A 14,771-nucleotide genomic window follows, 5' to 3' on the forward strand; every position below is an offset into this window, starting at 1 on the left:
GATCTCATAGCAGGTAATTTCATCCCTACAGAGCAATATCATTATCAACCCATGCAACTGGAGAATTAGCATTTTTTTTTTTACCCATTCTATTTATTTCTATATTAAAAATCAATTTTTTATCACGTGCAATCTCAATTTCACAGCTTTTTAATCTAGTTGGACTGTTCGCGGTAAGAAATCATTTTGATATTTGGCTAACTACGTGGGGAATATATTTCTTGAATGAAAAATAACCTATGGCCTTCGGGCTGATTAGCACTGACAGAAGGGAACATAGGCTATGATAGCACATATTCTAGTTAGGAATAATAAGGACCTTCGTAAAGATAATAAATATCTTTTATTTATGGCCATTTAATATTCTGGTCAGTTTCATTATCTAGAGGTATTAAATCACTTGACATTTTTGTGTAGAGAGAGATTTTAAAATCATAGCCAATTTACATGTAAAAATGGCAGGCAAAGCCTATTACAGTGATATCTATTCATGGCCGCAAGCCATATTCGCAGAGGAGGAATTTATTTTCAATTACTAATATTAGATGTAAGAATGTTTCATAATAGCAGTCCCAGGCAAGCAGTGACCTTACATACGCCTATGTAATACACACTGAGTTAATGTAGTCTTTCAATATAATTAATGCAGTGATACAGCTCCTCTTACAAGATAATATGAGCGTTCTATGCTGCTCAAGGAGCGGGGAGTTAAAGGTTAATTTCTGACTACGCCACAGGACCTAAACCGTAACCACTTCCTGCAAAGGTCTTTACATTCTAATCAATTTGCTGCTTCGATTTCAAACAAAACCATAAAGCTTAAATGTAGGTTACAAATTTTGCGGATAATATATTCTAATATCAGTCACTTTGCCAAATCGGGAGGGGGAGGGGGGGAGGGGGGAAGTGGGGAGGAGGGGAGGGGGGACGGGGAGATATGGAATCTCCACCCCGACCAACCTAAAAAGAATCTGAAAATAATTCTGTTTCTGTAAATTGGGATTGATTGGGAGCAACATCAGCTTGTTGCCTTTGTTTTTACTAGTCTGGGCAACCGATGGAATTTTACAACTTGAGCAGAACCCAGAGAATAAAGAGTAACATCGGCGGTTAAGATACGTGTCTGGCAAGGGGAAGCATGTGAATAGGTTTACTATTCAGACCTGCTCTGCTTCGATAGGAGGATACATGCAGACAAGCACATATGGTTGAATCATGTTGTCCCGCACTAAATGGAATATGGTTTGAAAAGAACTGCTCATTACTTATAAAACAAATGTCAACAGAAAGTGCCCATCATGCTTATACTGTCTTAAACCTGGTCTGCTATCTACATAACTCCATTCTGTTTATTAATTTACTTATCGGCTACAACTTACTTTCTTACATCTGTTTTGAACAAGACCCATCAGCGAAATTGGAATTATTTTGTAAAAAAATTAAAATAAATAAATCTGCACCCTATTAAGGGTAATTTTTTAGGATTATATACAAAAGGATGCGCATTGACCAAGATGTAATCATTTGCAAGTATGATTGCGTCATGGTCAATGAACAAACATAAAATACTCTACCATTAAACAAACTGATACTTTACAGAAAATAATGAACTCAAAGTAAAATAATATATAAAGTGTTACACACCATCCATTTAAAGACGTTGCATTCAGTCACACTAGAAACTCCAAACCCTGGCTTATTTCTGGCACTCCCTGATGGAAAAACTCACCTTATTTCCAGTGCAGTGTGGGTCTGCCGGCACTGGCCCCGCCACCCTTGGTGACATCATTAGAATTACCGATTTTTAGTCAATCCAATGCTTAACCAAGGGGAAAGCATTGGATTGACTAAAATCGGTAACGGGGCACGGCCAAATGCTGTTTTGGCCAATCAGCACTTCCTCATAAAGATGCATGGTATCAATGAATCTCTATGAGGAAAATTCTGCGTCTCCATGCAGAGCGTGGAGATGCTGAACGCCAGTGCTGCCTACTGTGCAGCACTGAGTCAGGAAGCACCTCCAGTGGCCATCTGAGGAGTGGCCACATGGAGGTAGTCCCTAGGGGCAATTTAAAGGCAGTGTTTGCATGAAAATGCCTGCATATAATGATTATACTCACCAGAACAACTACATTAAGATGTAGTTGTTCTCTTGACTATAGTGTCCCTTTAAGTCATGCATTAAGTGAAAGGTAATCAAATAAACATTTGCATCATGGGGCAGTTCCATTACTTAATCTGTTTCAGTTCTTAAATTTGCTGATCTTGATGACGAGATATTCAGCACACCTTTAAACATCAACCGTAACCCTGTAACCTGTGCCTTCCACAGGCTTGGCATACTAACTGCCAGACAGGCATTACAAGAATACGTAACAGGAAATTGAATCAGAGATTACCTGGTCTCATTTTCACAAAGGGATCGGATTTAGAACACTGGCATGCAGATAGACCTGTCAAACTTTGCCCCCTCGCCCCAGATGTTTATGGAAGATACCACCCATTGTTCTCTGCCCACCTACGACATTCAAAGAATTGAGAGTTTTAGTCCATCAACATCTGGGGGGGGGGGTCAGAGTTTGACAACCCTGAGATACAGTACAGTAGAGAGATTTTCTGTTCATAACTAGAGATTTGTGATCCCTTTCTTTCTGTTACACAACTATTCAAGTCTCTCCCCCACAGACAGCCAGCAGATACAAAGTCCTAAGCACATTCTCACACCTTTCTATAGAAAAAGTGGAGCACATGATCTCTGAATTCACTCTACATTCAAATACATTAAAAAAAAACTTAATGTTTTCCAGATCTCAGTACTATGATTTAACTCTATAAAATGTATCTGATTTTAGTTCCAAAAATGGATGCCGACACAACTTTAAATACAATCAAAAGTCAAATATTGATAATAAATAAAAAGCCGTTCAGACAGCCATAAAACAATTTCATTATTTTAACCTTCCATGGGAAAAGGAACTATGCTATATTTATTTAATCACTATCAGGAAAATCAAGATGGCAATCTCTTCAATTTTTACATTTTGATTAACATGACTTAATTTTATGGTTTTCAGAAAATAATTTATGATTAGAATTATTAGGAATGCAATGTTTTGGAAAAAGTATAGTTCACGAAAAAAGGTCAACTACTGCATAACAAAGATTAATGTTCTTTGTGATTGTGCGATTAGACTAAGGTTTACTCTTTTTTTTTTTTTAACATTAAATTATTACTTAAAATTTACTTTGGAGAAAAATAAACTAGTAATCTGAACAAATATAGTTAAGCCAAATATTCTTTTTATATTTTCTTTCTTTATATACTTTTACATTTTATTTTTTTTAGCATGGAGAGTTATACAGACACAAAAATAATACATGCAGAAAATGTGTGTTAAACCACTTTGGTCTTAGAGGCAGCAACGCAGGTTCGAGTTTATAAATTAGAGCAGTTTATGTGTTTTAACAAGCTGTCTAGTTAGACAGGTATGTTGGCTATCTGGTAAAAAAAAAAAAAAACACAACGCCAACTATAAAATAGCATACACTTAGTAATTCACAAGTACAATATACATATGTGCAGTTTCTTACCCAAGTTCTCTGATCAGGCAGTGGGAACTGTAAAGAAATAAAATGACAAGTTATAAATAACTCACTAAATTGTAATAACATATGCTGCAGGGGGTGCAGAAAAGACAACCTTTTCTCTCTCGGAATATTATATATAAGGCGTTTTCAAAATCATGCAATGGATAAAGAAACAAGTTTCACCAACATGCGTTACGGTGCAAATTACAAATGTGCTTCTAGAGGATATACAGAAGAATATTTTTTTTTTTATATATTTGTTTATTTATTATATGTGTTCTTGTGTATATGTCTACCTTCAGTTATAGTAAAATAGCGTCAAACATGTAAATTACATATTTAATGATGGGTATTTTTTAACCCGTCATTGTTATGTAAAACGTACATATACAAGCTAAGAAATGTCTATTCAAATAATTTTAAATTTATATTTAGCATATATTGTAAGGAAAACACGCTGGTTCTAAGGATTCTATGGTGGAATGTAATTTTAAACAAGTGTATTCTGGGATATAACCCAAATTCACTCTTCAAACGGTCCTTGTGTGGAGTGTCTCAATGAAGAGTGGCCTATTAGGATAATACATTGCATTGACAAAGCTTGATGCATTTACTCCCTTGTGTAAGAATGTATTTTTGCTCAGAAGAGAGAATGCACCTGTTTTGCAGATTTCCATACATTATAGTAATTAGAAAAGCTGTAACTCACACTGCCCTTCATTCAATGGTCTTGTGACTACGTCATCTACATCTATGTAGGTAACAATTGCTGATGAAGTCCTACTGACTCAGGCAAGCCATTTAATCTATTCCACAAAGTGGTAGGGCACAGTGTACCCTGACATGGATATACAAATAAAAGGGAAAAAATATATAATTCTAGTCGTTTTGTGGGGGACTAATCAATCCCCAAGAATGTCTATATATTCAAGAATTAATATTTCTGAGGATGGAGAACCAGCTTTGTATATCCCATAACAGCACATCAAATGCATTTTATCCAGGCAAATATATCTATACATTCCATCCAAGATTACAGGGATTCCATGATAACAGGACTAGCCAGTAAGTAAATCTCTAGCTGTTACTGGACTACAACTACCATGATGGTTTGCCAGCCTTATAGATGGTGACTACCATTTGGCCAACCCGCTCTATATTGATATGTTAACAACTTGAGTACAGACAACAGACAGACATTGCAGCTTTTGTCACGTCATCCATTCAAGTGATTAAACTGATTATTGAATATACTCCAAATAAACCAGAAATAAAGAATGCTACTCTGGAAGAGGTGAAGCCTAGATGTTTAAGCGTTTATTACACATGAATGAGACGTCCGCTCCAGTACAGCCTCTTATTGACAAATGGTGACTTGTCAAAAAGAAGGAATATTATAAAATGCACTCAGTTAATTCAGATCAGAAGCGTTATTTCACATATAAATACCACAAACAAGAACTTTTTTTAATATTACACAATATTAATATATTTATTTTTTAAATACGTATAGCAGCATCATGATTATCAGAGCATTAAGGGGAAATGTAGATTTAGCTTATGCTTGCAATCAGTGAATCTGTAACAGACTTGACTCTAGTTTCCGCCCACTTTGAAAAGAAATATGAGATATTACCATCTAGAAAATATGGTTTGTCAAATCCCTTGCTATGAAGTGACAATATACAACTTTGTGTTCTCAATCAATCATTCTACAATTTTCTCATTTTGTGTCTATTGAACTTTCACATATTGCAAACATAAACAGTAGCAATAACACTGCAGAAAAGAGTAAAGAAAACTAATTTTTGTTAGACATTGAATCAAAACAATACAATTAGGTTTCTCCTACACATACCTGTGGATGAAATAAGAACCCTGGAGAAGGCCTTAAATATTTTTCTTTTAGAACCTCAAGTGGATCCATAAGTTTTCTCTTTTCTACCCTGCAATCGTAGATATTCAAATTATCGAAGGTGATTCTTGGACTGGTTTTAAACAAATATAAATAATGTCAGTAACAAAACATCTTGACGTTTCTTTTATATATAAATATATATGTCTATATCTCTATATAATTTTTTTTAATGATTCACTCTACTCTTAATAGCAGAAATAATGATGTAAAATCTACAATGAACACGAGTTAATTAAAATTCTGAAAACATGAGTATGCCTAAACTTCCAAATTAATCAACGTGAACATAAGACAAGCCATACAGATTCTTGGCATCCATTAATGCATTGCTGTTCGGCAGCCTCGTGAAGAGTGCCATGTGTGTTTAAGCCCATATGCTGGCAGTCGGAAGCTTCTCAAAATTTAAGAGATCTAATAAAAGCGTCAACATTGTTGAGCAGGCCATTCCGTACATAAAAAATCCTCCATGCCAATTCAACAGTTGCCCAGCTGCCTACCCCAACCTTTAGGGATGCAACGAATGTGTAATGCAAAATAAGGACATGTGTTGGCAAAAAATAGAATTATATATCGTTCCACATAAATCGATAAGGAAGTGGCTAAAGTTCTACCGAACAAAAATGGCTGTTTATTAGATGTCCATCAATAAGTTAGCCAGTCACAGAAAGACACAGATCCATTGGCTAATTGGTTGTGGGTAATGGTGTACACAGTGCCAAGTTTAATCAAAGTAAAAATCTTCCACAAAAAGCAGGGTAGCCATAGGATTATGGGATTTACATAATGTGTGGAAACCTACGACGAACTGCATATACCTCCCAAAATATCAAAAGGTCTAACAGAGATACTTATGTTGTTGGTGGTACTTTTTGGAGAGTGTGAATGGTGGGCAGGACTTTTGCAAAATACGTTTCAAGTAAAAGACATTTTCAGCAAGAACAAGGAAACATTCATAAATAAATATTTAGAAGAATATATTTTATAAGAAATATAATTGTTTGGACCCCCGCTGAGTAGCTTGGTAACACATTCAACTTTACGAGGTGAGCATTTACTTTAAGGGGTTGTTTAGGACACAAGTTTCATCACGCTGGGAGATTAACAGAGAGCAAAAACATGTCCAGTATTTCCTCCAAAATATTAGAAACCTCTAATTTGGTGATTACAATGGCAGAGCAGCAGATTTAAAAAAAAAATTCTGTCATATGTTTACACCAAATAGTTAGTATCCAACCAGTTCTGCTTTTAAATAGTTCTAGAAAAGAGGATATGAGAGAAGGGATTGGAAATATTTAATAACGGATGGATAATAAGATAACATCTGATCAGACACGGTTTTCTGGATATTGGTCTACAACAGCCATGTCAGTATACAGGACTCCGTTTCTAAGATTCACTTAACAAAATATACTTTGGAAAGGGCAAATTCTATATTTAAAAATTAAGAACCATCTACATGACCTCCACTTACCTGTAAATGGGATCCATGAAGAAAGGAGCGGGTCTAGCATGTTGCAAGCAATGATCAGATGGTTTTGTCTGCTCTACTTCAATGTCTTTTTTCTCCCCAAATATATGATTTTTTCTGGATTCCGATGTTTTTGTAGTAGTCGCTCTACTTCGGCTTCCCATGCTTAAGTCCAAAGGCTGGTCATGATGTGAGGCTGCTGGGACTACAGGTTTCAAAGACACATTTGTCACAGCCTTCTCCTCCTTACGTTTGGTTGTAAGATCAAATGGGGACTCAGTTCTCCCTTTTTGGACTTTCTTTGTTTCTTTAGGGGACTCTGGTTCCACTTTTAAAGGGACAGGTCTTGTGTCTCTATCTGGAAATGGATACATTGATTGAGAGAAAGCTGGAAAGAATGGAAGGGGAAACATTGAATGATAAGGTAATGCTCCTCCTTTTTTATCTGGAAGGCCCACAAGTCCAGCGGAACCAAAATACTTCTCGGCAATAGAAGCAATGGCTTTTATGGAATCATTAACGGCTCCAGACACAGCCGTCTGTTCCTCTAAACAAGGGGAAAACATTGAGTGATTGTTGTATTCTCTTTTGCTATTTATGGCAGCTAAATTTTGCAACGGGCTCATTTTCTCCTTGTGTATCTTACCATTTTCCTTCACTTTCTCTTTATCACTTTCTACATCACTCTCCAGGTCAGATCCAGATGTCGTCTCCAAGTCACTGCCACTTGGAGTGCTGACATCATCAAGGTCACTACTTTCTGATTGGTCGCTTATCTTGTCTTGTGGTCTCTGGTCAGAGTTACTCTCTGTTAAATATTCCAAAGTCTTCGATTCACCCAGCGATGGGTGCTTACTCAGTGCTTTAATAATGTCCTGTGAAGCCGGCAATATTTGAGGTCTGTTCATATGTGGATTCTGACTTTTATTTGCCTGTTCCACACTTGGAAGTCCTTTTACGGGAGAATTGGCTGGCATCAGTGGAGGTCTATGATATAGACCTGAAGGAAACAATCCAGGGAAACTAAAAGAGAATCCGGGTGCTGTTGGAAACGTAAGTCCAGCAGTGTGCCGACTAGCACCAAAATAATCTGCGAGGCCAGCGTTTGCATGGTTAATATTAAGCATGGAAGCCTTGTCCATGGCCGGAGTCCCAGGAAGTGATATGCCTTGCCCAAACAATCCTCCTGCCGCAAAGTGATTCTTCCCCTCACAAAATCTCCTGTGCTTATTAAGTGATGATGTCGTACTAAACATTTGTCCGCAGTCTTTACATTTGATCTGAGTCCTGCAATCGGCGTGCATGCGTTTATGTCGACAGAGGTTGGAAAACTGAGTATAAGACTTATGGCAGACTTCACCTGTGCAAAAGAAAAAAAATATAGGTCTTAAAATGTATGTTTTTTTTTTGTTTTTATTAAAAGTCTTCTTACAACTTTCCCCTTCCCTCATCAACTGGTTAAACAGCAGAAATGTGAAAGTTAAAGGTTACTGGAAGACTGAGGTTGTTCTTATACACTGTTAAAGATAGATTGAAAATGCACACATTAATCAAAAAACAGCCATATTGTATCATTTTAATCAAATGGAAACGAAATTGGTAGATATTTCTGAGCTCTGATTTTGCCTATGTAAAGTGCATGTAAAACAGAGGAGGAAAGTCTCTAAAATCAGACATGGCAAATCTGTGACTCTCGCTGAGTCAGTTATCTTTAACATGAAGAAATACTTGTTGGAAAAATATGGTAGGTAACTTTGCAGAACTGAATAATTTAAGGGGAAAATTTACAGTAGCCACAACAAGCATTTCCTTGGAAATAGAATGCACACATACTACAGCGGTGATCATTTTAACCATGCATAATAAAAAAAAAAAATGAAAAAATGTTTAAAAAGTTTTAGAAAAGAATAGCTCATAAAAATGCTTAATAGTCATCCTTTAGTGCCAAAGGGTTAATTAAATGGTTAAGAAAACTGCAGTTCATCTCATGATGTACGGTTTCTAATTCTCCTTCCTCAGTATTTAGTGGCGAACAATAAACAGCCTGTCACTTAACTGAAATCCTAAATTGTACCTGTGAAGGGACCATGTCCTTATTATTCACACATCAAAGACACACAACAATAAACACAGAATTCGGAGCCACATTTGCAGGGTTTGAGAAAGCCTACCCCAATTTACAATAGCTCTATTTTAAGCTTGTGAAGGAAACCAAATTGAATGTATCTCATCCTGCATTGCTGGTTCCCATGAACTGTAATCACGTCCCCTGACTTCCACTCACACCAGCGCTAACCTTCCTGCACTTGTAAAGAAGTCTTGTCCTTGAGAAGCCAGAACGCTGGCTGTCATTTCTCAGATGTTTACCCTGGCATCAAGATGCATTCTAAATAAACAAAACTGTCCTCGTCAACACTTACAAGATACGCATCTTGCATTCCGGCATCTGCTTTCCCAATTTAGACTGCACAGAAAACTAGCATGTTAAAAAAAAATGTTATTGTCTGTCATCAGTACCAGAAGATGGAAGGTATGTAAAGCATGCTGGGAGTACATTTAAAAAAATAAAATAAAATAAAAAAAGACAATCCCGAGTCTTGGAACACAACATATTTCAATGGACTTTTTAATCCCAATAGTACCGGTACTTTTAATGATAATTTGGTGGCATAAGCTGATGTTAATAAGAATTATTTTTAATTAAAGAACCAATTTTGTTGCATTGGCAGTGGAAGGGTTAACAAAGCCCCTGTATAGTTAATAGGTTTCATTTCATGAAAAACCCCTAGGTAGTCACTTGCAAAGAAAAGTAAGCAGATCTAAATACTTTGGAGGTTCTCTATCCATTAACTGTTTGAGTGCCAGTGAAGGTGGGACACTGGAAAGGCTCAGTAGGTTAAATGTGCTAATATGGAGAGGGGGTTTATTGAGCTAATCTTCATTAGCAAATGATCACTTCTTCGAAGTCTGTTCTGTGCATTGGCTAATTAAACAATACAAGGGAAAAGCCTTAATGGTTACTAGCTAATGATGGCACAGTGAAAAAGCCATTATACTAATTAACAAAATGAAATCCTTGGATACTGAGGGGACTAGCAACGCATTACAGTGCTATGTACTGTCAGGCTTCGTGGCCTGAATAAGGGAATTACTGCATTAACGAAGCTTTAGAACAGATCTGAGAGAACACGACAGCTTTTCAGCAGGAGTTCTCTTTATTCTTCTACATGGAAGAAAATGATTGGATGTAGGAGGCTCTGTGCTTTTTTTTTTTTTTTTCCTCCATCCTGGTGTCTCACCATGTTAACACACTAGTGACTCAAAGTGCTAAAATGCTCACGGATTCTTGCACAAACTTTTCATGTAGGCCTGTTAAATGCTTTCGCTACTGGCTCCAAATAAGTTAATGACAAAAGTCAAAAACCAACCCCATAGTTCCCATGTGATCACAAACTGTCTGAGTTATGTAATAAACACACTCAACATCCAATGTGTAACAATATCATCAAGGCCTGATCAGACCAACTAGGAATTACCCAGCCTCTGCGAATTGGACAAGCACATATACAAGTGTGAATTTATTATGTATATTCACAAATGAGTACACAATGAGCTTCAATATAGTAATTCTGGCTGCTCTGCTAAATTTACAAGATTCAAAGTTGACAGAATGTACTGTATGTAACCTGCTAAATAAACAGGAGGAGATATACCAGTCTAGATTTAATAAGAACCACATTTTGTTGCATTGGCAGTGGAACGGTTGACAAAGCCCCTACAGGGTTTATAGGTTTCAACTCACAAAAAAACACACACAGCACATACATATATATTATATTCTTATTGATCTATCATATCCCTTCCCCTTTTGTTCAGGTGCAATTTATTTGCATGATTCTTGGTTTGTCTGCACTGTAATGTAATAGTCTCTCTCTTCCTTGCACTGGCAGTACTCTTGTTTATGTTTCCCTAGTGACCGACGTTTGTTCCCGTCACTGAGTCTGAGTGCAAGGACCTTTGGAAATCACACATACATACATACATACATATATATACATACATACATACATACATATACATATATACACACACACACACACTTATTATATGCACACATTCAAGGATGTACAATAAAAGTATTGCCCAGACATTTCAATCCATAGATTGTTTGTTTTTCTGTAAAATACTCATAAGTTACTTTATTTGGCAAATGTTTCAGATCCGGTTGCAAATTTTTTATCAATGTCCTGATGAACATGTGTAACCAGAACTGAAATGTTAAACAAATAAAGCGATTTGTGAGTAATTTATAAAAAAAATAAAAATAAATTAATAGTGCCTGGTGTGCTATTTTTGGACTAACTTCTAATTGAAAGGTTTCTCTATATCTGGAAATAGTGAGAATCAATCTTTTTTTATTTTTTTTAACTTTTTTTGGCTACTCTATTTAGTTAGCATTGAGATTGGCTGAGTCACTTCCTGGTTTAATGTGGACTCACTGTACATGTTAATAACCTGGAAAGTTACAGATATAGCTGGAACTTTAAATAAAACAAAGTTAAAATGTGTACCTTTTAAACATAACATGCGAGCAAGAAAACATCTACTGAAAGGCTGACTTCTTATCACATAAGTAAAAAAAAAAAAAAAAAAAATTATGTTAACACCTTAAGATTGGACCCTCAACATGAAGAAAAAAAAATGTAAAAATACCTCAACTCTTTGGGGTCAAACCATGACAGCTATTAAGATCTCCCATTTTGTTTAGCTAACCAGCAGTTTTTAGACTCTGCCTCACACAGATGAATGAGCACTACGAGAGTCGCAGTACTAAAGCAATGAGTAGTATTGTCCAACACTGAACTCATACTCTCCAAACGCTAGACACTCATTTGTTCAGCTGGCAATTTAAACATAATGTATGGATGTACAGACAGATCACTGGGGACCTTCTTTAAACGAGTTTCATCACTTTCTACCAAACAACTACCAGGAACAAAAGCCACAAGCCCCTGGGCGTGTTAGTCTCGTAGCATTCAGTGTAACTTCTGGGAACTGTGGAATAAGATAGCAGGCGAGAATTGCATATTTTCTGCTTATTAAACACATTAGGCAGTGCAGGCTGGCTATACTGGACCAATTATAGCATGTGGTTTCTATTTGGAGGGGCTGAAGATTTTGTGAAGGCAATGAGTAATTACCTCTGTGTTGGGGAGCTTTCACTCAAGTCTGAGCAGAATAATGTAACAAGAGACAGTTGCCATAAACAGAATGATGCAAACTGCACACTGTGTGTGGGCTATTGCTGGAGAGCAGATAGTACCTTCACGTGACAATTCTATATTGATAGTTACGGTGCATAATTCACGAATCCCCAGATCCCAACCTTAAATGGGCATCACTTAGGATGAGTGGACTATTGGCTACCAATCACAATACAGTAACTTGTAGGAAACGGTCTGTGAAAGCAGAATCTTTGGGGAAATATGTACCAATAGTTAACCCATTATTTACCAAGGAAGAGTGTAACACGCCAGTGTCCATTCATTATTAAAGGGCCATTAGTGTCTAACCAATCATGAGCATCTAAAACAACAACTTCATGATTTAAAGCACTGATATCTGCATTATGATGTCAAATTTTAAAGTATGGCTGAAGATAAAGCAATGCTTTTGTTGGTTTAAATAAAGCATCACCAATGGGCAAATATATTATTCCTTTTTTGGGTTGTATCCCTTGAAGACTGGAGTCATGCCAGAGATTTATAAATTTGATCATCACAATAATTATACCATTGTGGAAAGTACAAACTAAAGCATAAAGGTGGGTGGGGGTGTGGTGTGGTTTGGGTTCTCTAAAAGTCATGCGGATAGACCTGTGACATACTTCTGCATTGCCTCAGTTACCCTTTCCTGTAAGAGCCAGCTATTTCACTGTAACATAGGTGAAGGTCATCTGGGCTCTCAAAGGGCATGTCTCTATAGGTATAATATAGTAAGACAGCGATAGCTTCAAATGGGGGAGACATGACATTTGGTAAAAAGTATTTATCAACAAGAGCAATACACCACATTACAGAGAATGTTGCATTTGGCAGTCTGTACTTCCCTTTCTACAATTATCTCAAGAATGAAATCACTTCTTAGACATCTATTTTTTAAACCCTGTAGAAGCTGCCTCAGGATGTTCCCTTGAAGAATTCCATATTTTACTTCCTATTTGTTATTACTTCCAGGGACTTTAATAGCCAACATATAAAACATACAGTGAGAGAAAAACAGCAAAGGGTTAAAAAAACAAAAACAAAACAAAACTGTGAATGTGATTTACTTACATACAAAAGGTTTGACACTGCTGTGGATGTGCTTATGTTGCTTAAGACCTGATGAAGTTGCAAAGGTTTTACCACACTCTGAACAGGCGTGTGCCCGGGCACCGACGTGCTGAGATCGGATGTGCCTTTGGAGGTTGCTGGGATCCGTGAAAACCTGCTAGGAAATGAGTACACATTAGTTAGCATTTCTTTACAAGCAGGACATCACTAATATTGAAAGGACAGCTATATGGTATATTCAAACAGCCAGATATATGTGCCACCATTCCCCGACAAACAAAAGGCAATCAATAAAAACAGCATCTGGCCTTTAAGTGGGCCCAACAGCCACAAACTGTGTCACCTTAGGATAACTATACCTTTAATCTATACACTGGGATGACAAATCTGATGATAGCTTCTTTCACTTAAAGAATGACGATAACCACCCGCCCCCAAAATGTCACACAACCTCACACCTGGGATTCCAAGGCTTCATTTAGAGACAGTGTGACTGAACACACATCTGCCCATGGATCCCATGTTTGTAGACTTAATCTCTATGCCGATGGCATAGCTGGGATAGAAATAATAGAGATAAAAAAAAAATAAAAGGTTATCCTCTATGACTAGTTACAAAAAAAATTTTTTTATTTTTTTTTAATTACATTTTTATCCTAATTTTGTCTGCACTTTTTATTTATTCTCTTTTAGAATACGGCTATTTTCAATGTTATTTCAAGTACATTTAGGGACTATTTAACCTTAGGATTTTTCTTTTTAAATGCCATACTAGGGACAACATAGAATATCCATTTTTGTGTTGAAAAATCTACTGAAGTAAGAAGCACAAAGTCCACAAAACGGAGTATTGTAAGATATTAGCCGCCATAACTACTGGTTGTGGTTGTCTATTAAGCGCTAAGAAGGTTAAAACATTGAGCACCTTCCATCTTACTAATAGGGCTATCTATCTGTGAATGAATACAGTGCCTAAATAGAGGAACATCTTTTGCTCTTGGAAAATAAAAAAAATAAACAAGTAAAAGACTAAAAGCAAAGATTAGCGCTGCCGTGTCAAAGAGACATGTTTTCCACTTTCTCTGAAATTGATTTGTCAATGCATAAATAACCAATTCCAAGATAGGCAGGTGTTTGTTTTATTTTAGTAATCTAGAAGCAATCTTGTCTGTAATTTGTAGATGCCCCTAGAAGTCTTGTGCAGTAATACTTTGCAATTGGGTTTCTGTAAAAATGTATCAAATAAACATAGTCTGGTCACCAGAACTGTGACAAATGAAGTGAAAAAAACGAAGATGGTTCTAGAGTAATTAAAATATCAATAAATATCTGCTGTCCTCAAACATTGCTGAATGCATTAACATACTCAAATATAACAAATCAAAAAGATTGGGAACCAATGGGAAAAAAATAAAACAATCTATACAGATTTCTGTGTCACTTTCATTAACACTCTTTCCGT

General features: G+C 36.5%; 1 protein-coding gene across 6 annotated transcripts in view; it reads right to left on the reverse strand.

Annotated features, from left to right (window-relative positions):
* Positions 1-14,771, reverse strand: part of MECOM (MDS1 and EVI1 complex locus) — a 502,728-nt gene that overhangs the window by 13,231 nt on the left and 474,726 nt on the right. For 3 of the 6 annotated variants that reach the window (XM_063442617.1, XM_063442622.1, XM_063442621.1), the window contains 4 exons: positions 13,310-13,466; positions 6,978-8,334; positions 5,447-5,576; positions 3,592-3,618 (listed from right to left, as the gene is read on the reverse strand). In XM_063442617.1, coding sequence (XP_063298687.1) covers positions 3,592-3,618; positions 5,447-5,576; positions 6,978-8,334; positions 13,310-13,466 — 1,671 coding nt within the window. The remainder of the gene's footprint in view (positions 1-3,591; positions 3,619-5,446; positions 5,577-6,977; positions 8,335-13,309; positions 13,467-14,771) is intronic. The other 3 variants (XM_063442620.1, XM_063442618.1, XM_063442619.1) reach the window with 3 other exon arrangements.

The sequence above is a fragment of the Pelobates fuscus genome, chromosome 2 (genome assembly GCF_036172605.1).
Source record: "Pelobates fuscus isolate aPelFus1 chromosome 2, aPelFus1.pri, whole genome shotgun sequence".
NCBI lineage: Eukaryota > Metazoa > Chordata > Amphibia > Anura > Pelobatidae > Pelobates > Pelobates fuscus.